We start from the raw sequence: 22,262 nt of genomic DNA on the forward strand, positions 1-22,262 counted from the left end.
GGTGAGGAGGAGAAAGATCCCAGGGGCTCCCGGTGACCCGCCACCTCAGGCTCCCGGCCTGGCCTGCAATGCATAACGGAGCCCAGCCCTTGGGCTCTGCCTGGATCTGGGTGAGGACCAGATGTCTGTCCATCTCGCGGGCCTCGGGACTGGCAGAGCTCACAGGTTTCGGCTCCTTCTAGGGGTAGGCTCCTGGTGGAAGAAGAAGTTCTATTCTGTTCCCTCTCAAGTCTCCAAAGCTACCCAGGTGCAGAACCAGAGGGCATTGCCCAATAAGGTCCAGGCTGCCTCTCCCCAGATTGAAACCGTAGGACCTAACACCTTCAAGTGGCCATGGGGTCCATCCAGTCCCCGCCCCAGAAAGGGCCGAGTGCTGGAAATAGATGACCCCCTCTGACCCGCCGGGGGCTCTGTGGTAGAGGGAAGCTGGGGGGCTGTGGTGGGGCTGGGAGGAGAAGGCAGCCCGGACACCTTGGGGGAGGTGAGCCAGGCCAAGGGGAGACTGCCCCTCCAGGATGAGGGAGCAAACGGGCAAGGTGTGTTAAGGTACTGCCGGTGACTCAACACGGCCAGAGTGGGGAGCGAGAGGGCTGGGTAGCAGCAGAGAAAGTGGGGTAGAAAGCAGGACTAATTAGACACTTGACGTCTTTCAGTGGCTAAGGTCACGCTCAGTTTGCCCAGAGAGGCCTGTGTCCCAGCTGTGCTGAATGATTGGACCCCCACACACCCCGTTCCCCCTTATGCCTCAGGGCCTTTGCACATGCTGTCCTCCACGGTCAGCCTAACCCCTTGACCTTCATGCTGTAGAAAAACAATATCCCTTTGTCTTATTAAGCTTACTCATTGGTGTATAAGGGCCTCACGTTCATTTAGGGGAAAAAATAATTGTCTACCTTTGTTTGTCTCAAGAAAATAACATCGTTTCTTTTTCCTTTTCGAACAGGCAAACAGCTAATCCGTACAGCCTGGGTCCTTGACACCATTCCACAAGAAAATGAAGGGGCTGATTTTTAATCCCTGTGCATGATGTATTTTTAGAAATGATTCCCAGGTCCTTTCATTTTTATCAAATAGTGAACCTGTCTGTCTTTGGCACACTCCACAGTTCTCTGCAGGCCACGTGGCCTCCCCCACCCCAGGCCCACACTCCCGCGCTCCTCGTCCGACAGGGGAGGCCCAGCTGGGTGTGGGCATGCAGGGCCAGTGCAGAGCAGGGGGATGGGGTCTGTCCCACGGGGACCTCCCTTCCAAGCCGTGTTCCAGGGGCCCCTCTTGGATGCACATGGGGCTGGTGACTTCTCAGCTGCTGGATGGCTTGAGATGGGAAGGGAGGAAGGCAGGTAGAACCTGCAGGGGCCACCCTCTGGGGCCATCGCCAGTGCAGGCCACTTGGGGTAGCCCCAGGGCCTGTCTCCCCATGAGGGATTTAGCTGATCATTTTTTAGTGCCTTCTTAGCAGCCCTGGAAGGTGGCTGGACATAAAGGGACCAGCCCTTCATGGGTGATGACTTGATAGCCACTTGTCAGGGCACTGAAACCTTTTTTCCTTCTTGGGGGGGTGGTGAGAGTGTAGACGGAGCCCTCAAAGCAGATGTGTTCAGTGCTGAGCACTGCTGGGGCGGGGGGCACCTGCCTGTTGGGTGGGGCGCTCTCCAGGGAGACCAGCCTTACTCCATGTCTTCTCCCTGGAGACTGTGTTGCGCCCCACCCCCTACTGTGGTCCCACCCCGAGTGGGGTGCCTGCTGACCCTCTTAAGGCCTGCTAATCACGTGGAAATTGAGGTGACCCAGGGCAATCAGGGATGCTGATTAAAGATACACTGTTTCCTGTAAAGTGTCTACATGTTACTACCTCAGTGCTCATGGAATCTGGGCCGTGATCCTCTAAGTAGTTCTACACCTGGCTCTCTGAAACTACTGTTGTCTTTGCCTGTGTGAACAGCAGCGGACTCAAGTTGCTTTTACAAAGTGCCTGGCTCCAAATGTAATGCTCTGTAAATGACAGGCTAAAGCACAGCATCCGTGCTTGTGACAAAGAAGAGAGAGGTGTGTGTTGGACTCCCTGTGACCCCTTCCAGCCCCTAAAGTTTCTCTGGAGGGAAGGTGACATTTCAGTTGCCAAGTGTGAAGCGTAAACGCGGGGCCGTGAGGTTCTGCTCCCTCTCAGACACACTGGTGTTTCCAAGAACAAATTGAGTGATTCTGTGCTAGGACTTAACCTTGGAATGGAAGGCTGTACAATCCACTCGCAGGATGCTTGGGCAGCAGCCACCGCAGGGACCATCCTGGCGTGCCTGCTCCCCAGGCGGATTTTAAAAAGCATTGTCATGGTGAGAAGGCGTTCCTTCTTTAGTGCTTCTCTTAATTTATGTGACCACTGTTTGTCTTCTGTTTTGTATCTTTTTTAAATTATAAAATTCAAGTGTGAAAAAACTGTACAAATAAATTATACATTCTTTTTCCAAATGTGTGTTGAGGCTCTGGCGATCTGTGTGGCCACCGCGAGCCAATCTGCGTTACCCTGTAGGGCCGGGATGTTGGAGCAGGTGCTGTGTGGTGGGGTGGGTCTGAGGCGGGGGGGCGGGTGGATCACATGTACCTCCCACTTCTCCCAGATTCAGACCCCGAGACCCAACTCTCTTCTAGAACTCTCCCCAGTGTCCCAAGAGTTTTCAGAACCTGCCTTCCCAAACACGAGTTGTGACCACAGGTGGGAGAGAGAGATTGGGTAAATGTTTTCCTGCCTGGAACAAAAATCCATTCTCATTCTTCAAATTCCCCAAATCCAGCAGGTCCCAACAGGTAACAGGTGATTGGAGAACACAACTGGCCATTGTCTTCATCATGCCAATTTGTGTTAAAATTATGGAAAAACTTGTAATTAAAAAAGAAAAGAAAGCACATGTTTTTGTTAGATAACGTTCAAAAATACAGTTGAGGGCTTCCCTAGTGGCACAGTGGTTGAGAGTCTGCCTGCCGATGCAGGGGACACGGGTTCGTGCCCGGGTCCGGGAAGATCCCACATGCCGCGGAGCGGCTGGGCCCGTGAGCCATGGCCGCTGAGCCTGCGCGTCTGGAGCCTGTGCTCCACAATGGCAGAGGCCACAACAGTGAGAGGCCCGCGTACCGCAAAAAAAAAAAAAAAAAAAAAAAAATACAGTTGATTCTTGTTACTCATGGCGATTATGTTGTACAAAGTCATCGCGAACCTTGAATTAGTGAATATTGAATCATGGCTCCTAAGGGAAAAATAGGGGCAGGTGCCTGCCAGCCACCGGTCTTTGTCAACCCATCACTGCATAACCTTGTTCAGTATGTGTTTGTTTAAAGACACCTTATGGCTATATATTGTTGGTTCGTTAATGTTGAACTTATGGCCAACAGCCCTAAAAAACTCACTCCTGAAGGACGCTTCCCCGTAGGGCACAGCCCAGCCTTCCTGCACTTAGCACACTAGACAGCTCTTTCCCACTCTGCTTGGGGCCATTTCAACAGTGAAATCACCAGCCAAAAGTACAAAAATGCTAAAAAACCACTGCACTAAATAGACTGAAAATGACACTTCTTTACAGTCTGAGTTGAAACTCATGCAGCAACTCAAATTCTTTGCCCCTCTGCACCTGTCCACAACTGTGTGCGGCTAGTGTTGATTTTGGGGGGAAGCAATACACTTTAGCAAGTAGGTGAATCCACCCATAAGGGATCTGCAAGTAATAAAGATTGTTTACCTGCAAACGTCCATGTGGGCAAGGCAGTGGGCATACTTTCCAATCATAGTTTTCATTTTGGAGTCCCCTCGTGAATGGTTTTACTTTTGGATGAGGCTGATTTCACCTAAAAAGTCCAGCCAGAACGCTGAAAACATTGATATTTTTGTTCTTAAACCTTTATAAAAGACATAGGTTAGATTTGCTTACTATAAATTAACCCAAAATACTAAGTAAAGTGGAAACGAGTAGTAATGAAAGTGTGGAATCTGTGTTGATCATTTTGTGGCTTCTTGCAGCTGGGGCAGGGTGAGTTCGCAGCGTGGAAAGTGAATGAACTTTGATTCACTTCTTGCTGAGCTGTGATAGAGGTCGGGGTACAGTCCTACCTTAAACTCAGGTCCCTGGTCTGTTCTCAGCTCCTTCTCTCTGGTTCTCCTGTGGTTTCCCTGACCTGGCTCTGATTTCAGAGACTTTTTCTTTATGACCAAGGCTTCACCCTGGAACCTGACTTTGTAAAGAGCCACACACACACACCCCTGGTTGAAGTCAAATCTTTTGCTGCTTTGGACACAGAGAAGGTGATGTGGCACAGGCCAGAGCTCTTCTCCCAGTGCACCCAGTGTTTTAAGGGCTGCGATTTATGCTACTTCCAAAGTAACACTTAACCGATTCACTGTTGTACCAGCTACCTCATTTTAAATGAATTAACCCCATAAACATGGGTGTTTGAGCCATTGCATTGCTGTGATTAAAGAACCTGATCTTATAATCCCCTGAAAATCCACTGATCCATTTGCATCCACTGAAGGTGAGTGGATTCAAGGTCAGTTCCCCTTTTGCTGCTTTTAAGGCTACCCGGAGGATGATTTGTCCCTGGGACTGGGTTCCTTTCCTCCCAAACAAAAACGGACCATGGGGACTTTTCTGGCTGGCTGGCTGCTTTCGTCTTTGCTTTCTGCTCCAGAAGGAGAGAAATAAAGGGAGGTACTCCATAGCATCTTAGAAAATAGTCAGGCATGCAGCAAGTCATTTGGACAGGTGCCCAGCCTCTCCTATGCCCACCCCACCCCTCACAGCATTTAGTAAGCACCTGCAGACCCTGCATTCTGGAACACTGAGGCTTCCTACTTTGGTCAGTTCCATGTTATCTGGCCCCTCTCCTTGCTCTGCTCAAGACTCAGCCCCACCCTATGGGATCCACTGAAACTCAGGCTTGCCTAGAGTGAGGGACCATGAGTGGGCATCATTGCTCTTCTAGTATATTCTGCACAGGTTGATGGACCTTCAAGCCGATGCTGTAGAGCAGGCAGCAGACTCTGGAGATGCAGGCTCTGATCCCGGTGCTGCCCCTCATGGGTGGAGATGGGAGACGCGAGAAGGAGGATGGCGGGGGCAGTTCAACCCCTTGCCTGAGCCTCTCCGCCCTCGGAGTGAAGGAATCACACAGAGTGAACTCCAGGGCTGTCTCTCCCTGAGTCCTGAACAGGTGAGAGGAGAGACAGTGTACTTCTCCCCTATTGATGGCTGGCAGAACAGGCCTGAGGGATTCCTGGACACCTGTTCTTTCTGGGTAAGAGGAAAGTGATTATGAGCACCTTGTGAGTCCCCAGCAGGCTTGCTCCCTGGGGAAATTCCCGTTCTCTGGATCCCGTACTATCAGCTTTCTTCCTCCGCTCAGTCTAGGAATCTCCAGGAAAACCGTAGCAACAGCAGAGAAGAGCCCTTGGGAACACCAACACCTCGGATTCTGGTCCCTTGTTGGTATTGGAGCAGTTACTCTGTCCAGCCACGAGGGGGCGCCAGCCTCCAAGTGTCCAGAGCATCCCTTCTCCTACATGAATTCTCATATTGTCCCAAAGCCTTGAGGATCACGGAGTCCTGAGTGTCAGAAGGGCCCTGGGATGGGGGTGCGGGTGCGGTGGGGGCTGGGTGGGAGCGGACAGTGTAGCTAGTCCACCCCCCCCCACAAGCGGTTGTCCCACTGGGCCTGGGAGTGGACAGCTTGTGAGACAGCCACTCTCTTTCTGGCGTGGTGTCTGTGGGAGTCCCCAGCCCTGCCCAGTCCAAGGAGGACAGTCAGGACCGTGCCAACTCATGGTTAACGGTCCACCTTCTCTGTCCCCCAGACCTGCATTTGCCTGTAAAACCCCACTGGCTGGGCAGTGACCTCTCTGGACTTGGGCTTTTTACCTGTCAGCCTCATGCCAGGTGGCCAGCGATTAAGCAGACGGGACACTTGATCAGCGCACATTACACACAACGCATGCCGACTGCTTCACATTCCGTCCCATTTCTTTAACTGTGTTCCCCATTTCCCTTCAGCCTCTCATAAATAACCGACCACATTCCTCTGTTCAGCTGTTCGCTGTGACCTGACCCAGCATGGAGGGAAGCGGTAGTGCCCACCGACTGCTCCACGCATTCCCACCTGCTGTCACCGTCAGACGTCTCCCCCCAGATAAACAAGGTGTCAGAGAAATGTCTGGTCGAGACGAGTTTATTACAAATCAAAGAAGTAGGCTTCTATGTGCATTCACACACGTGGTACCAATGCCCCTAAAACGTCGGGTGTGAAAGGCTACTACAGAAACTGGAATGACCCTTTTAGGATGCTGTGTGGGCATCGGTGACTGATGAAGTGATGGAGAGAGCTCCGGGAAAAGGCAGGGCAGGCGTGGACCTTCTATGTAAATCACTTGATGCTTGGAGCCGGCGTGCCCAGCACAGCTTCTTACCAGGTCCTCATCCACTAACAGCAGGGGTGACGGCTACAGTCTGACTACTAACCACCGGGGCACGTGTGAAATGCTCAGCCAATGACGCGAGGCCGGCAGGGAGAGATGTCGGTCTCCGGCTCCCTGGAGACCCCGGGGCGGGGCGGATGGCAGGTTCAGCCGGGGAACTTGGCGAGCCGAGCCCGGCTCAGCCGCTGTGCTCCTTCAGCAGCCTGTCGCTGTACTTGTCCTTGTCCTGCAGCAGCTGCAGCCATGCCCTTCCGCAGCCGGCCGCCGAACGTCTAGAGCACGAAGAACTGGATGATCGAGGGGGTGTGGCTGGAGATGCGGGCGCTGACCTCCTGGCAGGAAGGGAGGGGCAGTTCACAGGAGGGTGAGGGGCTGCGGCCGCCAGGAGACCCTGACGCCACCACAGAGCCCCGGCACGGACGAGACCTGGCGGGTGCAAGCTCCCCACCTGGGTTTCAAAGGCCACCCTCGTCCTCTGTGCTCCAGGCGGCACCGCGTCTGGGGCCAACCCCGAGCCTGGGCTCCCACCAGCCCCTCCTGACCACTAAATGCTTACTTCTGATGCAAGAGGGTAAAATGTTCTCTAAAAAGGCAAATGCGCAGACTGAGTACAAAACTACATTTTAAATTATTTACAACTCTGCCCCAAAGATTTTATAACCTTTTTTTTAAAATCAAGGCTAAAATTATTTAGCAGAAAAGGAGCTGGGCCATCCAAAGCCACAGAAGGGAGCTCTCTCAGTTCTAGGCACGTTGAAAGTTCGTTTCAACCTTCCTTTCTCCCTCTCTATAACTGAGTAGGTCCCTATGGGGTCCTGGGACAATATCCCCTCCTCACCCCACCCATGTCCTCTGCTTTCCCTTTGTCTCTAAAAAAAGAAAAAGTATCCAAAGAATAAATTTAATCAGATAAATGAAAAAAGGCAGCAACAAAGGAAAATAGTCAAGCAAAACAAAATAGTAATAGTTTAGCTATTAAACAAAGTCAAGGACCTTTAGTCCTCCTCAAGGGCTACAGACAATATTTTGCGCCATGTCCTCTGAGCTGCTTTACAGATACTAAAACCCCTGCCAGGTAAAAGAAGTTAATCACATGCTGCCCACAGTCACGTAGCCCCCAGATCGGTTGGAACCAGAGGGTTGAGGATGTTGACTCCGGTGATCTCACCACCAACCAATCAGAGGAGTGTCCACAAGCTCATCACGCATCTCACAACCCTCTCTTTAGCATGTAACCCTTCCTCTTTTCCCTACAGAATCTCCAAACAAAACCTGGAAAAATGGGGAATTGGTTCTTTGGGCCATGAGTCCACCTTCTCCCCGGGATTGCCAGCTTCCTGAGTAAAGCTGTCTTTCATTTTACCAAATACTCACCTCTCAGTACTGGATTCTTGAGCAATGAGAAGCAGAACCTGAGTTGGGTAACATCACCACATCCCACCTGTTAGTGCAAAGTTTCTCTTTCCTAAGATAAGTTCATCTCTCAACAAGCTGATACGTACTGGTACTGTAGCAAGTTCTGTGACCTCTCCATGCTTCAGTTCCCTTCTCTATAGTATGAGCACCTGGCCTCATGGGAGGGCTGAAAGGATTACATGAGCTAAAACTAAAAGTTTAGAAAGATGCCAGGAGTGGACAAGCACTCAGGGTATGTGAGTGGAAGGAATCAGTGAGATGGAGCTGGAGCACACGCTTCATGCCCCAGGATGAGAGCAGGCAAGGGATGGGACCACCAGTGTCACCAATGCAGGGCAGGAGAGAAGGGACAGGCAGATGGAGGCGTTCCAGGGGGATGCTGGGGCCAAGAAACCGACGTCTGATGTTGGAGAACGGACACCAGCTGAAAGGAAGGGCTGGTTTGTCTGACCGACAAAACCACACACCCAAACAGCTTTTGAGAGTCTGGTATGAACACGGCTGCAAAAGTCATTTTCCCATCGTCCTGGAGATCATCCAAATCACCCCTAGTTTTGGTGAAGTAGGAGATGGGTAATGTTCAGCCTGGGACCCACGTGTAACAGAAACAGGGGTGGTCAGGCAGAGCCACATGGGGGGAGGGGAGCAGCATGGGTCAGACAGGGAAGGAGAGGGAAAGCCTTTCCCGCTGGGGAGCTACCTGGTGAGCACAGTAGCCCAGTGAGCAGGGCTGGTGCAGAGTTCTTCCTGACCAAGTGGGAGTGGGGGAGCTGAGGTGGTGGGCCACACAGAGAATCACACAGAAGGGCCATGTTGGCATAAGACCATCTCTTGGTAGCTGAGAGGAAATTTCTGAGTAGTGAAAATCAGTTCCCCTGGGCCCTTTCCCCAGGGATACTGTGCAAATCATTGCCCCAGAGAAATCCCACACATTTCATGATGGGTGTGCCAGGGAGGATAACAGCTCCAAAGATGGCCCTGTCCTAATCGCAGACTCTGCCAACGTGTTCCTTTACATGGCAAAGGCGAGCTGAAGTTGCTGATGGAAGTAAGGTTGCTAAGCAGCTGATGTTAAGAGAGGGAGTCATCCCAGATAGTCTGGTGGGCCCAGTGCAAAAGGGGGAAGCAGGCAGGAGGGTCAGGGGGAGACGTGAGTCTGGCAGAAAGGTGGAAGGGTGCAACACGGCTGGCGGCCTTAGAAGATGGAGGAAGAGGACACGAGCCAAGGAATGTGGGCAGCCTCTAGAAGGTGGACGAGGCAGAGAAAGAGATTCTCCCCTAGAACCTCAAGAAGGCACACAGCCCTGCTGACTCATTGACTTTAGTCAGGGATGGTCATACTTAGTAGGAAAAGCGGGGTTCTCATTAAAGTCAGAGACAAGGCAAGGCTGTTGCATTGAAGGGACCAGATGAGGTGAGAAAAGTTTGCAGCATAAAACTGGAAAGAGGAGGGAGAGTGGGAAGCCACCACTATTTGCAGAGGAATGAGTGTCCACTGGGGAAACTCAGGAGAATCATCTGTAAAACTACCACAAACGATAAGAGAATCAGTACACTTAACAGGTATAAGACAATATACAGAAGTCATATCTACTAACAACAAACAGAAGATATAATGGAAGAAAAGTCTCATTTCCAGGAGGGACAAAGTCGAGAAGAGATGTAGGAATAAACTCCAGAAGTGCGCACAATCTACACAGAGAGAACTTTAAAACACTTCTAAGGCCCCCAGAAAGGAGATCTGAAGAAGGAAAGACCCCTGATGTTCTTGAATAGGAAATTTAAAGTCACAGAGATGTCAACCCTTCCAACGCAGACAGAAATTTTCCTGAGGAAGAAGGAATCCAGCCTGTGCTCAGCTCTCTTCAGCTCCTGCCCGAGAGTCTCCTGTCTGGCTTTCCTGATGGCTTGTCCTACACATCTTGGACTTGACCAGCCAGGCTCCACAATCATATAAGCCAATTCCTTTGCTTATATTTATCAATATAAAACAAGCCTTATCCTTTCCCCAGGTGTAACAGTCAGTTTCACGTGTCACCTTGGCCTGGCTGTAGACCCACTTATTCAACTGAACTCTCACCTAGGTATTACTGTGGAGGTATTTTGTAGATGTGGTTAATGGCTCTGATCAGTTGACTTGAAGTAAAGGAGATTATCCCCTAGAATGTGGGTGGCCCTCACCCAATCTGTTGAAGGCCTTAATGTGTGCGTGTGTTTGTGTGCGCGTGCATGTACGTGCATTACTCACTCTAAAAGGCTCTGCCAGGCAGGTGAGCAGATGAAGGGAGATGAGCTTAGCTGCAGGAGAAGCCAAGGGGCACATGGGTGCCCCCACCTTGCCCTTCACCGGCTTCACTCACACATCCCAGGGTCTACAGGACATGGAGTTCCACCCTCAGTTTCCACCCTCAGCAGCCTTGTTGCTCAGAGTGTGTCCCCGTCCAGCAGCGTGGCATCCTCTGGGAGCCCGTCAGGAATGAAGAATCGTGCCCCATCTCAGACCCACCACGCCCCACCTCTGCATTTCCACAGAATCCTGTACATGCGTGAGCATGGTCAGTGTGAGAAACTCCTCCCAAAGTGAAGGAGACATCTGGTAAACCAGGAGACTGCCATTTGCTTTCCTGTCCAGACTTTCACATATCCCAAGGGCTCTGAGTTGGGCATCCTTCCCCAGGATGAATTTGATGGCCCTTCAAGTTATTTGAAATGTAGGATAGCAACCAAAGCACATGTCTCTGTGAACAGCTTGTCTGTGGCCAGAGGCCGCCGCCTTCCAAAGCTGTGGGGGAGGGGTTCACTCACACTCCTCACACTGAATATTCACAAGAACCCTGAGAGGAGGTACCACTTTATAGAGAAGAAAGCGAAGGCTCAGAGAGGTTAAGTAACTTGACCAGGGCCACACAGCCAGCCAAAACCAGATGCAAGTGACTGTAAGTAACAACCCTTCTCATCTCTCTGATCGAGTTGCTTCTACAGAGGCTTATCCAGGGCTGAAGGATGGAGCTGGCAGTCACCTTAGAGTGACAAGACAGAAAACAGGCACTCACAGAAAGGAAACGGATGAGAAGTGCTGTTCTGAGGTGCTCACAGACTCACCTGGTGGTAGGTGATCAGGTGTTGAAAGATCTCTGCTATGGAGGGGTCTGAGGAGGGGGTCTGTGGTTGGAAATAATAGTTTGACTGTTTGTTCTTTTCTTCTTCTGCCTCCTTCTTTCTGACCTGCTGTAACGCACGCCGATAAACCTGGTCCTGGCAGTAGACGATCTGCTCCATTTGAAAGTGTAGTCGGATCGATTTCTCAGCTTCCGTTACTTGTTCTAATCTAATGTCTTCAATTTTGGACTATGGCAAAGGAGAAACACAAAATTTCCCTCTAAAAACAAATCACTGGGTCACAGGAAGAGAGGTCCTCTGCAAAGACCTCCACCAGCAGGTGCCAACTGGAAAATAGCATGTGGCTTTGGAGCAGCGTCTTGTCCCGATGTCGGCTTATCTGGGCATGGGGAGGCAGGGTTCCTATTCCCAGCCAAGGGTCAGAATTTCCCAGGAAGTCTCAGCCACACATGTGAGCAGACCCTGCATCCCCAGAGCCTGGGAACCAGCATGGGCTCTGTTCTCGGGCCTGATCTCCAGCTTTTTCCTTTTCTCTTTTACACGTTTTTCCATCTGAGGGGAGTATTTTTCCACCAGAGAGCTCACAGGGATAAGATGGAGGCTAGATTTAAATCAGTCAAATTCTGTATATTTCATGTCCTTGGAGTTTAGAGAAACTGGCTGCCAGAAAGCCCGGGAGGAGACCCTTCACACAGAAAGTATCTGGACCCCCAGACTTCAGGAAGCACCACTGAGGGTGATGCATGATGCCAGGTGCAGTCCTAAACCTTTTCCTCTAGGTTTCATTACAACCTCCTGCAGAAGGCATTCTTAGTCCCATTCCGTGGATGAGAAGCCAGAGGCCCAGGCAGGTTAAGTAGGCTCAAGATCTCTGGCTTGAGAAAGGCAGAGCCAGTCTTCCCATCTGTACTGGGTCTCCATCCCCTCCATATTCATACATTGAAAGCCTAATCCTCAATAGGATGGCATTTGGAGGTGGGGTCTTTGGGAGGTCATCAGGTCATGAGGGTGGAGCCCTCATGAATGAATTGGTGCCCCTCTGAGAAGAGACATCAGGGAGCTGTCTCCCCCTGCCACCCATGTGAGGATACAGTGAGAAGTCGGCCAGCAACTCGAGCTGGGATCTCCAGCCTCCTGGGCTGTGAGAAGTAAATGTCTGCCATGGTATTAGTTATGTAGCCCAAGCAGGACGAGGGGGAGCCCTTGTTCTGAGATTGGACGAGTCTTTTCCATGCGGTTTCCTCAATGAGTTCTGTGATTCAGGGCCATTTTCTTCAGATGTGACAGTGTTCCCCTCACTACAGCTCTCTTTTGTTCCTGTGACCAAATATGTCCTTTCCGAATTCTCACTCTCTCTTATTGCCTTTAACCAGACATCACTGGTCAAATCGTTAGGTTCACTATTGATCTTGATTATTTGCTCCTCCAAATACATAAAAAAGGTTCAATAGTCTTAATGTAAGAAATCTACTTTCTAGTGTCAGGTCTACATTCTTTTTTTTTTTTTCTTCTTTTTTTAAGTAACATCTGGTGGGTTTTACCTTGGCAGTTCTGTGGAGGTTGAAAAATTCATTAAAGTTTTTTTCTGAAACATCTGTGAAGGCAGCCCGGATTATACCTGGTGAAAGAAAAACAAAGAAGTCCAGTATTGCTAGAAGGATCCATGATCTTCACAGATTGTAAAAAATAAGAGGATAAAACAGCACGAAACAGTTCCCTCCCTCCCCCCACCCTCCCCTCCTCTCTTCTCACTGAAGGAGGAAGGTGTGCTTTTTTGCTCAAAAACTCCCTGGAGGGGCTTCCCTGGTGGCGCAGTGGTTGAGAGTCCGCCTGCCGATGCAGGGGACGCGGGTTCTTGCCCTGGTCTGGGGGGATCCCGCATGCCGCGGAGCGGCTGGGCCCGTGAGCCATGGCCGTTGAGCCTGCGCGTCCGGAGCCTGTGCTCTGCGACGGGAGAGGCCACAACGGTGAGAGCCCCGCGTACCGCAAAAAAAAAAAAAACAAAAAAACAAAAAAAAAACTCCCTGGAGGAAATTGAAAAGCTAAATGTCCCCTGGCATATTTTCTTGACGTTTAAATTGTCATCCCAAATATAAATAGTTGCAAAGAATGCAATTTCTGGTAAGTTATAAATATATTAATATTTATAGTAAAACACATCACTCTTTTAAATACATCAATGGAATTGAAATAGCTCTAATTCATTTGAAAGAGAGAGGTGAACAAACTCTTATTTCAATCAGAAAATTTACATTGTTTCTTTTTATTTTTGAAACCCATATTTCTACTTGACTTCCTCACAGAATGTTATCTTAGTATGACGTACAGCATCTTTATGCTTGGAAATCTTTTGACTCCAAATTGCATGTTTCAGAAGTAGGTATATATATATTATATACCTATATATATTTATTATATATATATATTTTATATAATATATATATAAATGTTTTCTGTAACTTGAAGCCTTGAAGTACTAACAATTTTCTTCAGGACCGAATGAAGAATGCACAATTGATCAACAAAATACAATTACAGATTTCAGTTTATAGCTATTAAGCCTAAAGGTAAAATTTAATTAGAAATACATCTCTTAGAAACGCTTATAAGGCTGTCCCCCCAACCACTAGTAGTTCGTGCATCCACGAAAGCCTATTGCTTAGTGCTAAAAGGAGATAGCTGAAGCCTGAGTGAGAAGGGGGTCAGCCAAGGTGGCGGTGAAGAGAAGAGATTCAGGGATCTCTCGGACACCGAGGAGCAGATCATTGCAAGCAGAAGGGAGTGATCCGTGCTGTTTCAGGCTGCATCACTCCTCAACGGTGCGGACAGTTTCCTATTTGCACATGACAACAGTGACGTCACCCTGGGTCCGTACGGCACTTTAGAGGCTCAAGACACTCGCATAACGTATAGCTGTTTAGTCATCAACGTTACTTCTCAGAGATTTCAAATAAGCAGAGTATTTTGAGACTGCGAAGTATTCATAGCAGTGGCGTAGAGGGAGGTGAGGTGTGATAGCAAATAGGCATTCAGTTCTTGTCCCTGGTTCCTGATGCAGAGTTCCTAAATCCCTTAGGATTTCCTGGGTGACAGGAGCATCTCTTGTTCTAATGAGGCGGCCCTAGTTAGCTTTAGGATGGGGACTGGTCACCAGGAAGACCAAGCCTTTGGTTAGAAGCCTTTCAGCCCAATCTTCCCCCGTCTCCCCAACCTCTGGGGGCTGGAGGAAGGGCTGGAGATGGAGTTAAAATTTGATTATGCCTCCATAGGATAATTGATTATACCTCCATAAAAACCCTTAATGACAGGGTTTGGAGAGTTTCCAGGCTGGGGAACATGTCCACGTGCCGAGGGGGTGGTGCCCCACGCCTCCCCGCCTTGGGACAGAAGCCCCTGCACTTTGGACCTGCCCAGACCGCACCCTATGCATCTCTTTCATTTGCAACCTTTGTACTATCCTTTATAATAAACTGGTAAAGGTAAGCAAATCCTTTATAACAAACCAGTACAGGTAAGTAGCGTGTGTTCCTGAGACCATGAGCTGTTCTAGCAGAGGATGGAGCCCAAGGAGGGGGTCGTGGGAGCTCTGATGTATAGCTGGTCACTCAGAAGCACAGGAGGCTCGGACAGGGAGCTGCCATCAGAAGTGGGTGGTCTTGCGGGCTGACCCCTAAGTTGTGGGGTCTGTGCTAACCCCGAGCAGTTAGTGTCAGAACGGGAATGAATTGTGAGACACCCAGGTGGTGCCTGGAGAAGAAGATTGGTTGGCTTGTGGTGTTGGAAAACGCCCCAGCAGGAAGTACTAGCTTCGACCCTGTCCTAGAAATAAAATACCTAAAAGCAAAAGCAAGGACTCACCAGTCACCGTGTGCAGCATGTCCACAGCCGGCTCTTCCAGAACTCTGACCTGCTTTTTTATGATGGCCTCAAACGTCTTATAATTCACAAACCCTCGCAACTCTCTACCACGATACCGATTTTCAAACTGTTGTTTTTCTTTACATATGGCGTCGTAACCTACAGAAGGAAAGAACAGCTCTGAATTATTTTACAAAAATAGCCTTGCAGGTTTTGCTGAACACAGTACCATTCTAAACTTTCTGAAAGTACAGAGGGGTAGGAAAAAAAAATCAAATCTGATTTTCAAATCGAAAAAGATTCAAGGACTGCAATAAAGAAACAGATCTCGAGATAATTGTCCTTAGTCATCTCAAGACGGCAAGAACAGAGCCAGGGTAGGACATCAAGAAACAGCAAATGCAGGAACTTAGAGTAGACAGATTCTTGAAAAGGTACCTGAGTAGGAAATTTTGTAAATCAAATTCGATTTTTTTTAAAAAAAATTGTATCATAGAATACTATGATTGCAGACCCTTTAAAAAATAGAAATGACCATAACACCAGCTAGAATCAGTGACACAGCACATATTCCTGGGCTGTAGCAGGAGTAGAAAGTGTTTATAAATCAAAGGGATAATATAGTTAGATTATTAATGTGATATGGTGTTTACTACATAAAACACTTAATTTTTTCTTTATATTCTTGGAATTCTTTTTACTCTCAACAAACTGGAGTATGGAGAAACACCTCCATTGTGGGGTAAAAATGCAGAAGGGTTATGGTTCCTTTTTTTTTTTTTTTGAAGAACTAACCAGGGATGGTAGCCTGGTCACCCTCTTTTGGTCAGGAGATATTTTCTCACAGGCATTTAAACAAATCGAGATCGAATTCACTTACCATAAAATTCACCCTATTAAAGTGTACAATTTTTAGTATATTCACAAAGTGGTGCAGACATCACCACTACCTAATTCTCGAACATTTCCATCACCCCATGGAACAGCAGTCACTCCCCATTTCCCTCTCTCCTCAGCCCCTGGAAACCACTGATCAACTTTCTATCCCTATGGATTTGCCTATTCTGAACATTTCATATAAATGGAATCAGACAATCTGTGGACTTTTGTGTCTCATTTCTTTCACTTAGCATAATGCCATCAAGGTTCATCCATGTTGTAGCATGGATCAGTATTTCATGCCTTTCTATGGGTGAATAATATTCCATTGGGCACTGCACTGTGTCTCCCCCAAACTCATTTGTTGAAGTCCTATCCCCTAGTGCCTCAGAAAGTGACCTCATTTGGAGACAGGGCCTTTAAAGAGGTAGTTAAGTTGACATGAGATCATGAAGGTAGACTCCAATATGACTGGTGTCCTAATAGGGAGAGAAGATTAAGACGCAGACACACACAGAAGGACGACCATGTGAAGATACTGGGAGAAGGCTGCCATCGACACACCAAGAAAAGAGGTCTCAGAAAAAACCAAGGTGCTGACACCTTGACCTTGGGCTTCCAGCCTCCAGCATTGTGCAAAAATAAATTTCTGTTGTTTAAGACACTCAAGTCTGTGATACTTTACTGTGACAGCCTTAGCAAATGAATACATATGAATATACCACAACTGGTTTATCCATTCATCAGTTGATGGACATTTGGGTTGTTTCCACTTTTTGGCTGTTATGGATAATGTTGATAAGAACATTCATATACAAGTTTTCGTGTGAACACCTATCTTCATTCTCCTGGGTACACACCTATGAATGGAACTGCCGGCTCATCCGGTAACGATCTGTTTAACATCTTGAGGAACTTCTAGAATGTTTCCCAAAGCATCTCACCATTACATTTGCTCCAGCAGTGCATGAGGGTTCTAATTTCTGTCAACACTTCCTGTTAACTGCCTTTTTGATGGCAGCCATCCTAGTAAGTGTGAGATGGGCTCTCCCTGTGGATTTAATTTGCATTTCTCTGATGGCTAATGAGGCTGAGCATCTTGTCTTGTGCTTATTAGCCACACATAAATCTTTTTTGGAGAAATGTCTATTCCAATCCTTTGTCCATCTTTAAATTGGATTATTCCTCTTTTTTTCTTGTTGTTGAATTGTAAGAGTTCTTTATGTATTGTGGATACTAGCCCCTTATCATATATATCAGGGGTCCCCAACCCCTCGCCGGCGGCCTGTTAGGAACCGGGCCGCACAGCAGGAGGTGAGTGGCAGGAGAGTGAGTGAAGCTTCATCTGCCCCTCCCCATCACTCACATTACTGCCTGAACCACCAACCCCCTCCTACCCCCCACCCCCCATCCAATTTTTTTGTGGAAAAATTGTCTTCCACAAAACTGGTCCCTGGTGTCAAAAAGGCTGGGGACTGCTGATATATATGATTTGCAAATATTTTCTCCCATTCTGTGGGGCATCTTTCTGCTTTCTTGATAGTGTTCTCTGATGCACAGAAGTTTTAAATTTTGATGAAGTCCAATTTTTCTTTTGGAGAAAATTGGATATCCACATGCAAAAAATGAAATTGGATCCTTATCTTACACTAGACACACAAGTCAACTGAAAATTGATTAAAGGGTTAAATGTAAGACCTGAAACTGTAAAACTCCTAGAAGAAAACATGAGGGAACATCTTCACCATATTGATCCTGGAAATGATTTCATGGATATGACACCAAAAACACAGGCAACAAAAGTAAAAATAGACAAGTAGGATGACATCAGACTAAAAACTTCAGCACAGCAAGTAAACAATCAACGGAGGAAAAGGCAACCTACAAAATGAGAGAAAATATTTGCAAACCATCTATCTGGTAAGGGGGTAATTTCCAAAATATATAAGGAACTCTACAATTCAATAGCAAATAAACCCTAATAACCCAATTTAAAAATGGGCTAATGATTCGAATAGAGATTTCTTCAAAGACATACAGATGCCCAACAGGCACATGGAAAGATGCTCAGCTGCTCATCTGGGGAATGCAAATCAAAACTGCAATGAAACATCACTTCACATCTTTTAGGATGGTATTAGCAAAAAAACAAAAGACAAGTGTTGGCAAAGATGTGGAGAAATTGGAGCCCTTGTATACTGTTGATGGGAATTCAAAATGGTGCAGCCACTATGGAAAGCAGTAAGAAAGTACCTTAAAAAATTAAAAATGGGACTACCATATGATCCAGCAATCTCACTTCTGGGCATTTATTCAGAAGAATTGAAATCAAGATCTCAAAGAGATATTAGCACTCCTATGTTCATTGTAGCACCATTCACTATAGCCAAGATGTGGAAACACGTAAATGTTCATGGAAAGGTAAATGGATAAAAAATGTGGTAGATATATGCAATAGAATAGAAGTCAGCCTTTAAAAAGAAGAAAATTTTGCAATATGTGACAACATGAGTGAACCTTGAGAACATTATGCTAAGTGAAATAAGCCAGTCACAGAAAGACAAATACTACATGATTCCATTCATGTGAGCTATCTAAAACTCATGCAATCAGAGAGTGGGAATGGTGGTTGCCAGGTGCTGGGGGGAGGAAGAAATGAGGAGTTGCTAACCTAAGGGCGAAAAGTTTCTGTTATGAAAGATAAGTAAGTTCCAGAGCTCTGCTGAAAAATATTGTGCCAATAGTTAACAACACTGCATTGTTCACTTAGACTTTTGATAGGAGGGTGGATCTCATGATAAATGTTCTTTCCACAATAAAATTAAATTTAAAAAAATGTTTACACAGTGCTTACTAAGCGCCTACATGATTTAAGGGCTTTACAAATATTTAATGATTGAACAACCAATTTTAAAGAAAGGCAAATGCACCTGAAGGTTAAGTAGCTCGCCCAGGGTCACATACCAGGTGGTCTGGTTGCTAAGTGTTTGCTGTTAACAGAAATTCACGAAGGACCCAGTAGGATCATTTTTCCAGTGCTACTGTGAGTGCCTTTCCTGCAAGGGCTGAGTCCCAGCATGTGGGCACACAAGGATTAAATCTCAGATGTTCAACAACAAAGCACTTCAGCACACTTTTTTATCCAAGACTTAACTTTCCCAGAGACCTTGAACAGTGGTTTTCAAAGTGTGGTCCCTGGGTCAGCAATGTTGACCTCAACTGGGAACTTGTTAGAAACATAAATTTGGGGGCCACACCCCAGACCTCAGAAACTCTGGGGCAGGGCACAGCCAGCTGGATTTTAACAAACTCTCTCGCAGATTCCGCTGCTCCCTCAGGGTTGAGAACCATGGGTGTGATTGTTACAGAATCTTCTCTCTGCTTGGTGAGCAGAGTTTTCTCTCCCTGTGAACCCTAACGCTACTGAAAACGATCTGTTTCTTCCGTTCAGGGCAGGAGCAGAGAGAAACAAGGAACCAGGGTGGTATTTATAGAGTGCTGGCCAGAACATGTGCCTGTGCCGTATTATTTAATCCTAACCGCAATCCTGTGAAGCATTAGCAGGACGAGAAAGCAAAAGCTCAGCGAGGCTGAGCCATCTCCCAAGGGCACAGAGCAAGTAGCAAACCTGGTCTGAAAAATTTCACCATTTTCCCACTGTCTCTCCTTAAAGCAGGAGTGACCTCTGTATCTTATTACCCTTCTCCCCCTGAACTTGCTGTTCAGGAACAGCAAGTTCCTAAATAAAGTGAAAGGAAAAAAGTACCCGATTCAACGGGAAAAATCCCAGTGTTTTTCAAGATTTTGTGGGACTCAAATGAGAAAGCAAGTGAAAACATTTTGAGAAACCAAAGTGTGCTCTGCCTTATGAAATACCCTATTAATCAGTGTCATCATCAGAGTCCAAGAAAAAATGGTTTGTTTAACTAAGCCAATAAATTTAACACTGAAATAAAGATGAGGGTAGGTTATGCTAATTGTATAATTTTTATATATAATTTGGTAGTCATCTAGGCCAATTCTAGTAGGTGGGTCTGCTTTCCATGGAGTCCAAGGTTGTCTTAAAGAATCTTACCTGAAGTACGGATGTGTTTGAAAGAACATCATTTCCTTCTTGGTTGCTTCGGCCAAGCTCAGCTTGTTCGTGACCTCCTGCTGACCCCGGCACTTCACTGTCATATAGCCTTTCTTGGGAGGGTATGTGAGGTCCTGCATGACTTTCAGGACACCTTTCTCAGTGCCCTTGTCCACTAGATCCGGTTTGGTCAGGATTCCTGTGAGGTGATTAGAGAAGGGCCCTGGAGAGGTTGGTTCTCTACTAAAATATATTGAATGCTGCTAGGCTACGGGATCTTTTATTGGTCATGAGCAGCAAAGCCTCCTGCAGCCTTGATTGCCCAGCGCCCGACAGCCCATTCATTCATTCATTCCATCGTCACTCCTCTTACTTGTACTTTTCTTCACTCACCCATTCACTCAACTCATTAACTGCCTTGTGTAATTTATGTAACAAATGTCTTTTGGGTGCCTGCTGGGTGCCAGACACTTAGGCAGCATACATCATCAGAACCAACCCACTTCATCACCATGCTTCCAAAAGCACGTCATCCCCCGGCTGTAAGGAGGGTCTGTGCCCTCCCTCTAATGTCTCCTGTCACAGGCTCACTCTACCCCTCTGGTGGGTACCTCCTTCGATACCCCCCCGCCTTCCTCTCTCTTGTTCCTTCCCTCACTCCTTCCTGCTCACATTGGACCAGAAGCTTTGATTTCCGAGTGACTGTGTTCTTGATGGACACTTGGTTTGGCTGTGGTGAATAAGGCTGCTGTGTACATGAGTGTATATTCCACTTCCTTTTTAAACCTAGCACACTGTTCTCTATTTCTGTACTTGACCTAGAATGCATGGAAAGTTTGCATGGATGTTATAATGCTGTTTGGAATATACTAAGGTCAGATTGTGTATACTCTATGGTGATAGCACTTAGCTGAATTTATAACAATAATAGCTAATATTTAGCAAGAACTTTTGGTTATTAGAGTTTGTGGCTAATGAGAAGAACAGAAATCTACGACTGGTGTTACTCAATTTCTATGGAGACACTGGTATCCAGATAGATCAATCTACTGAACAGATGATATTATCTTCTGTGGTCATCAATAAGACATCCCTAATGACTTATAACTGCACAATGACGGGTGACCCAAAACCTGAGTTTTCTCTCTGGTTCAATGTGTTCTAGACACCTGTAGACGTCAGCAGCTAACAGGGCACAAGTGTAGTCTGGCATATAATAACACATTACGCTTGAGCAGTATTCCCCTAGCGTTATTTTTTTAAATTATTATTACTTTTTGTGGTATGCGGGCCTCTCACTGTTGTGGCCTCTCCCGTTGCAGAGCACAGGCCCCGGACGCGCAGGCTCAGCAGCCATGGCCCACGAGCCCAGCCGCTCCGCGGCATGTGGGATCCTCCCGGACCGGGGCACGAACCCGGGTCCCTTGCATCGGCAGGCGGACTCTCAACCACTGCACCACCAGGGAAGCCCCCCTAGTGTTATTTTTATCCTTACTGGAAAACTAGGCATTTGTTGAGGAAAGAGTGGAAAAGGCAATGATATACTGAGTATCCATTTAGTGGAGGAAAATGACTTGCAAATTTTCAGGAAGGCAAACTCAACGGGTAGGTGAAGTGATTGGGAGAGAAGTGATATCGAATAATAATATTAAAAATTTTTAAATAGCAGCTATTATTTGCCCAAGGATATGTAGCCAGTAAGTGGTAGAACAAGAATTCAAACCCAGGCAATCTGTGTTCTTAAACCAAATCCCCTATAATGCCTTCCAGAGTGACTTTTTTTTTAAAAAAAAAAGAAATTTAAGGGAACCCATCTGCCCCAGGAAGCATTCTGCTTGAATATAAATTCTGCAGACACCTGTGCTCCAATGTAAGCCTGGAAGTATGTTCCCTGAGTATGTTCATACAGGCCCTGGGAAAGTCCTTTCCATGCACCAAGGACTCACAAGAACTTTACCTGTGGAATTGCAGAGCTGATGGGCCACTTCCACCTTTCTGGACCACTGTGGGAGAACAAATAAGGCATTTCTCCTCCCCCATCCAGAATGGTTCAAGAATGCAAATAAGGGACAATAGGAAGGAGGGCAAAGAACCTCCAAATGTTGGCCACACATCTAACCCTGACTGTCAGTGAGGGTGACCCATCTGCTGGGCTCGACTTCACCCCGAGCCTATGGACCTTCCCTGGGAACAGCACTTGGATCTAAGGCAGGATGTGGGCGCCTCTAACAGAGCTACATCCCAGGACCTTCTAAATATATGAGGGGTCTCCCCCTGGCTTCCTGTCCTCTAGAAGCTTGGTTCTTTCTTCTCACCTATGGTCCTGTCTCCATCGGGGTCCACCTCCTGAGCCATGCTCAGTGCCTCCGTGGTGGCGATGTCCACGTTGCAGGGGTCCACCACTAAGTTGATTGTCTGCTGCCTCTGGATGTACTTTTTAATGAGTGCCTTAATCTGATG

The 22,262-nt window shown here is 47.3% G+C and overlaps 1 protein-coding gene across 1 annotated transcript in view; it reads right to left on the reverse strand.

Moving 5' to 3' along the window:
- Positions 1 to 5,483: 5,483 nt before the first annotated feature.
- The window catches only part of LOC132491113 (interferon-induced GTP-binding protein Mx2-like), a 32,181-nt gene continuing 15,402 nt past the window's right edge, over positions 5,484 to 22,262 (reverse strand). Inside the window, 10 exon segments of the mRNA XM_060099952.1 lie at positions 5,484 to 5,635; positions 5,678 to 5,746; positions 6,638 to 6,695; positions 6,697 to 6,786; positions 10,973 to 11,218; positions 12,532 to 12,608; positions 14,849 to 15,007; positions 19,447 to 19,466; positions 19,803 to 20,001; positions 22,118 to 22,256. Of these exon segments, the coding sequence (XP_059955935.1) occupies positions 5,484 to 5,635; positions 5,678 to 5,746; positions 6,638 to 6,695; positions 6,697 to 6,786; positions 10,973 to 11,218; positions 12,532 to 12,608; positions 14,849 to 15,007; positions 19,447 to 19,466; positions 19,803 to 20,001; positions 22,118 to 22,256 (1,209 nt within the window).

The sequence above is a fragment of the Mesoplodon densirostris genome, chromosome 5, assembly GCF_025265405.1.
Source record: "Mesoplodon densirostris isolate mMesDen1 chromosome 5, mMesDen1 primary haplotype, whole genome shotgun sequence".
Taxonomy (NCBI): Eukaryota; Metazoa; Chordata; class Mammalia; order Artiodactyla; family Ziphiidae; genus Mesoplodon; species Mesoplodon densirostris.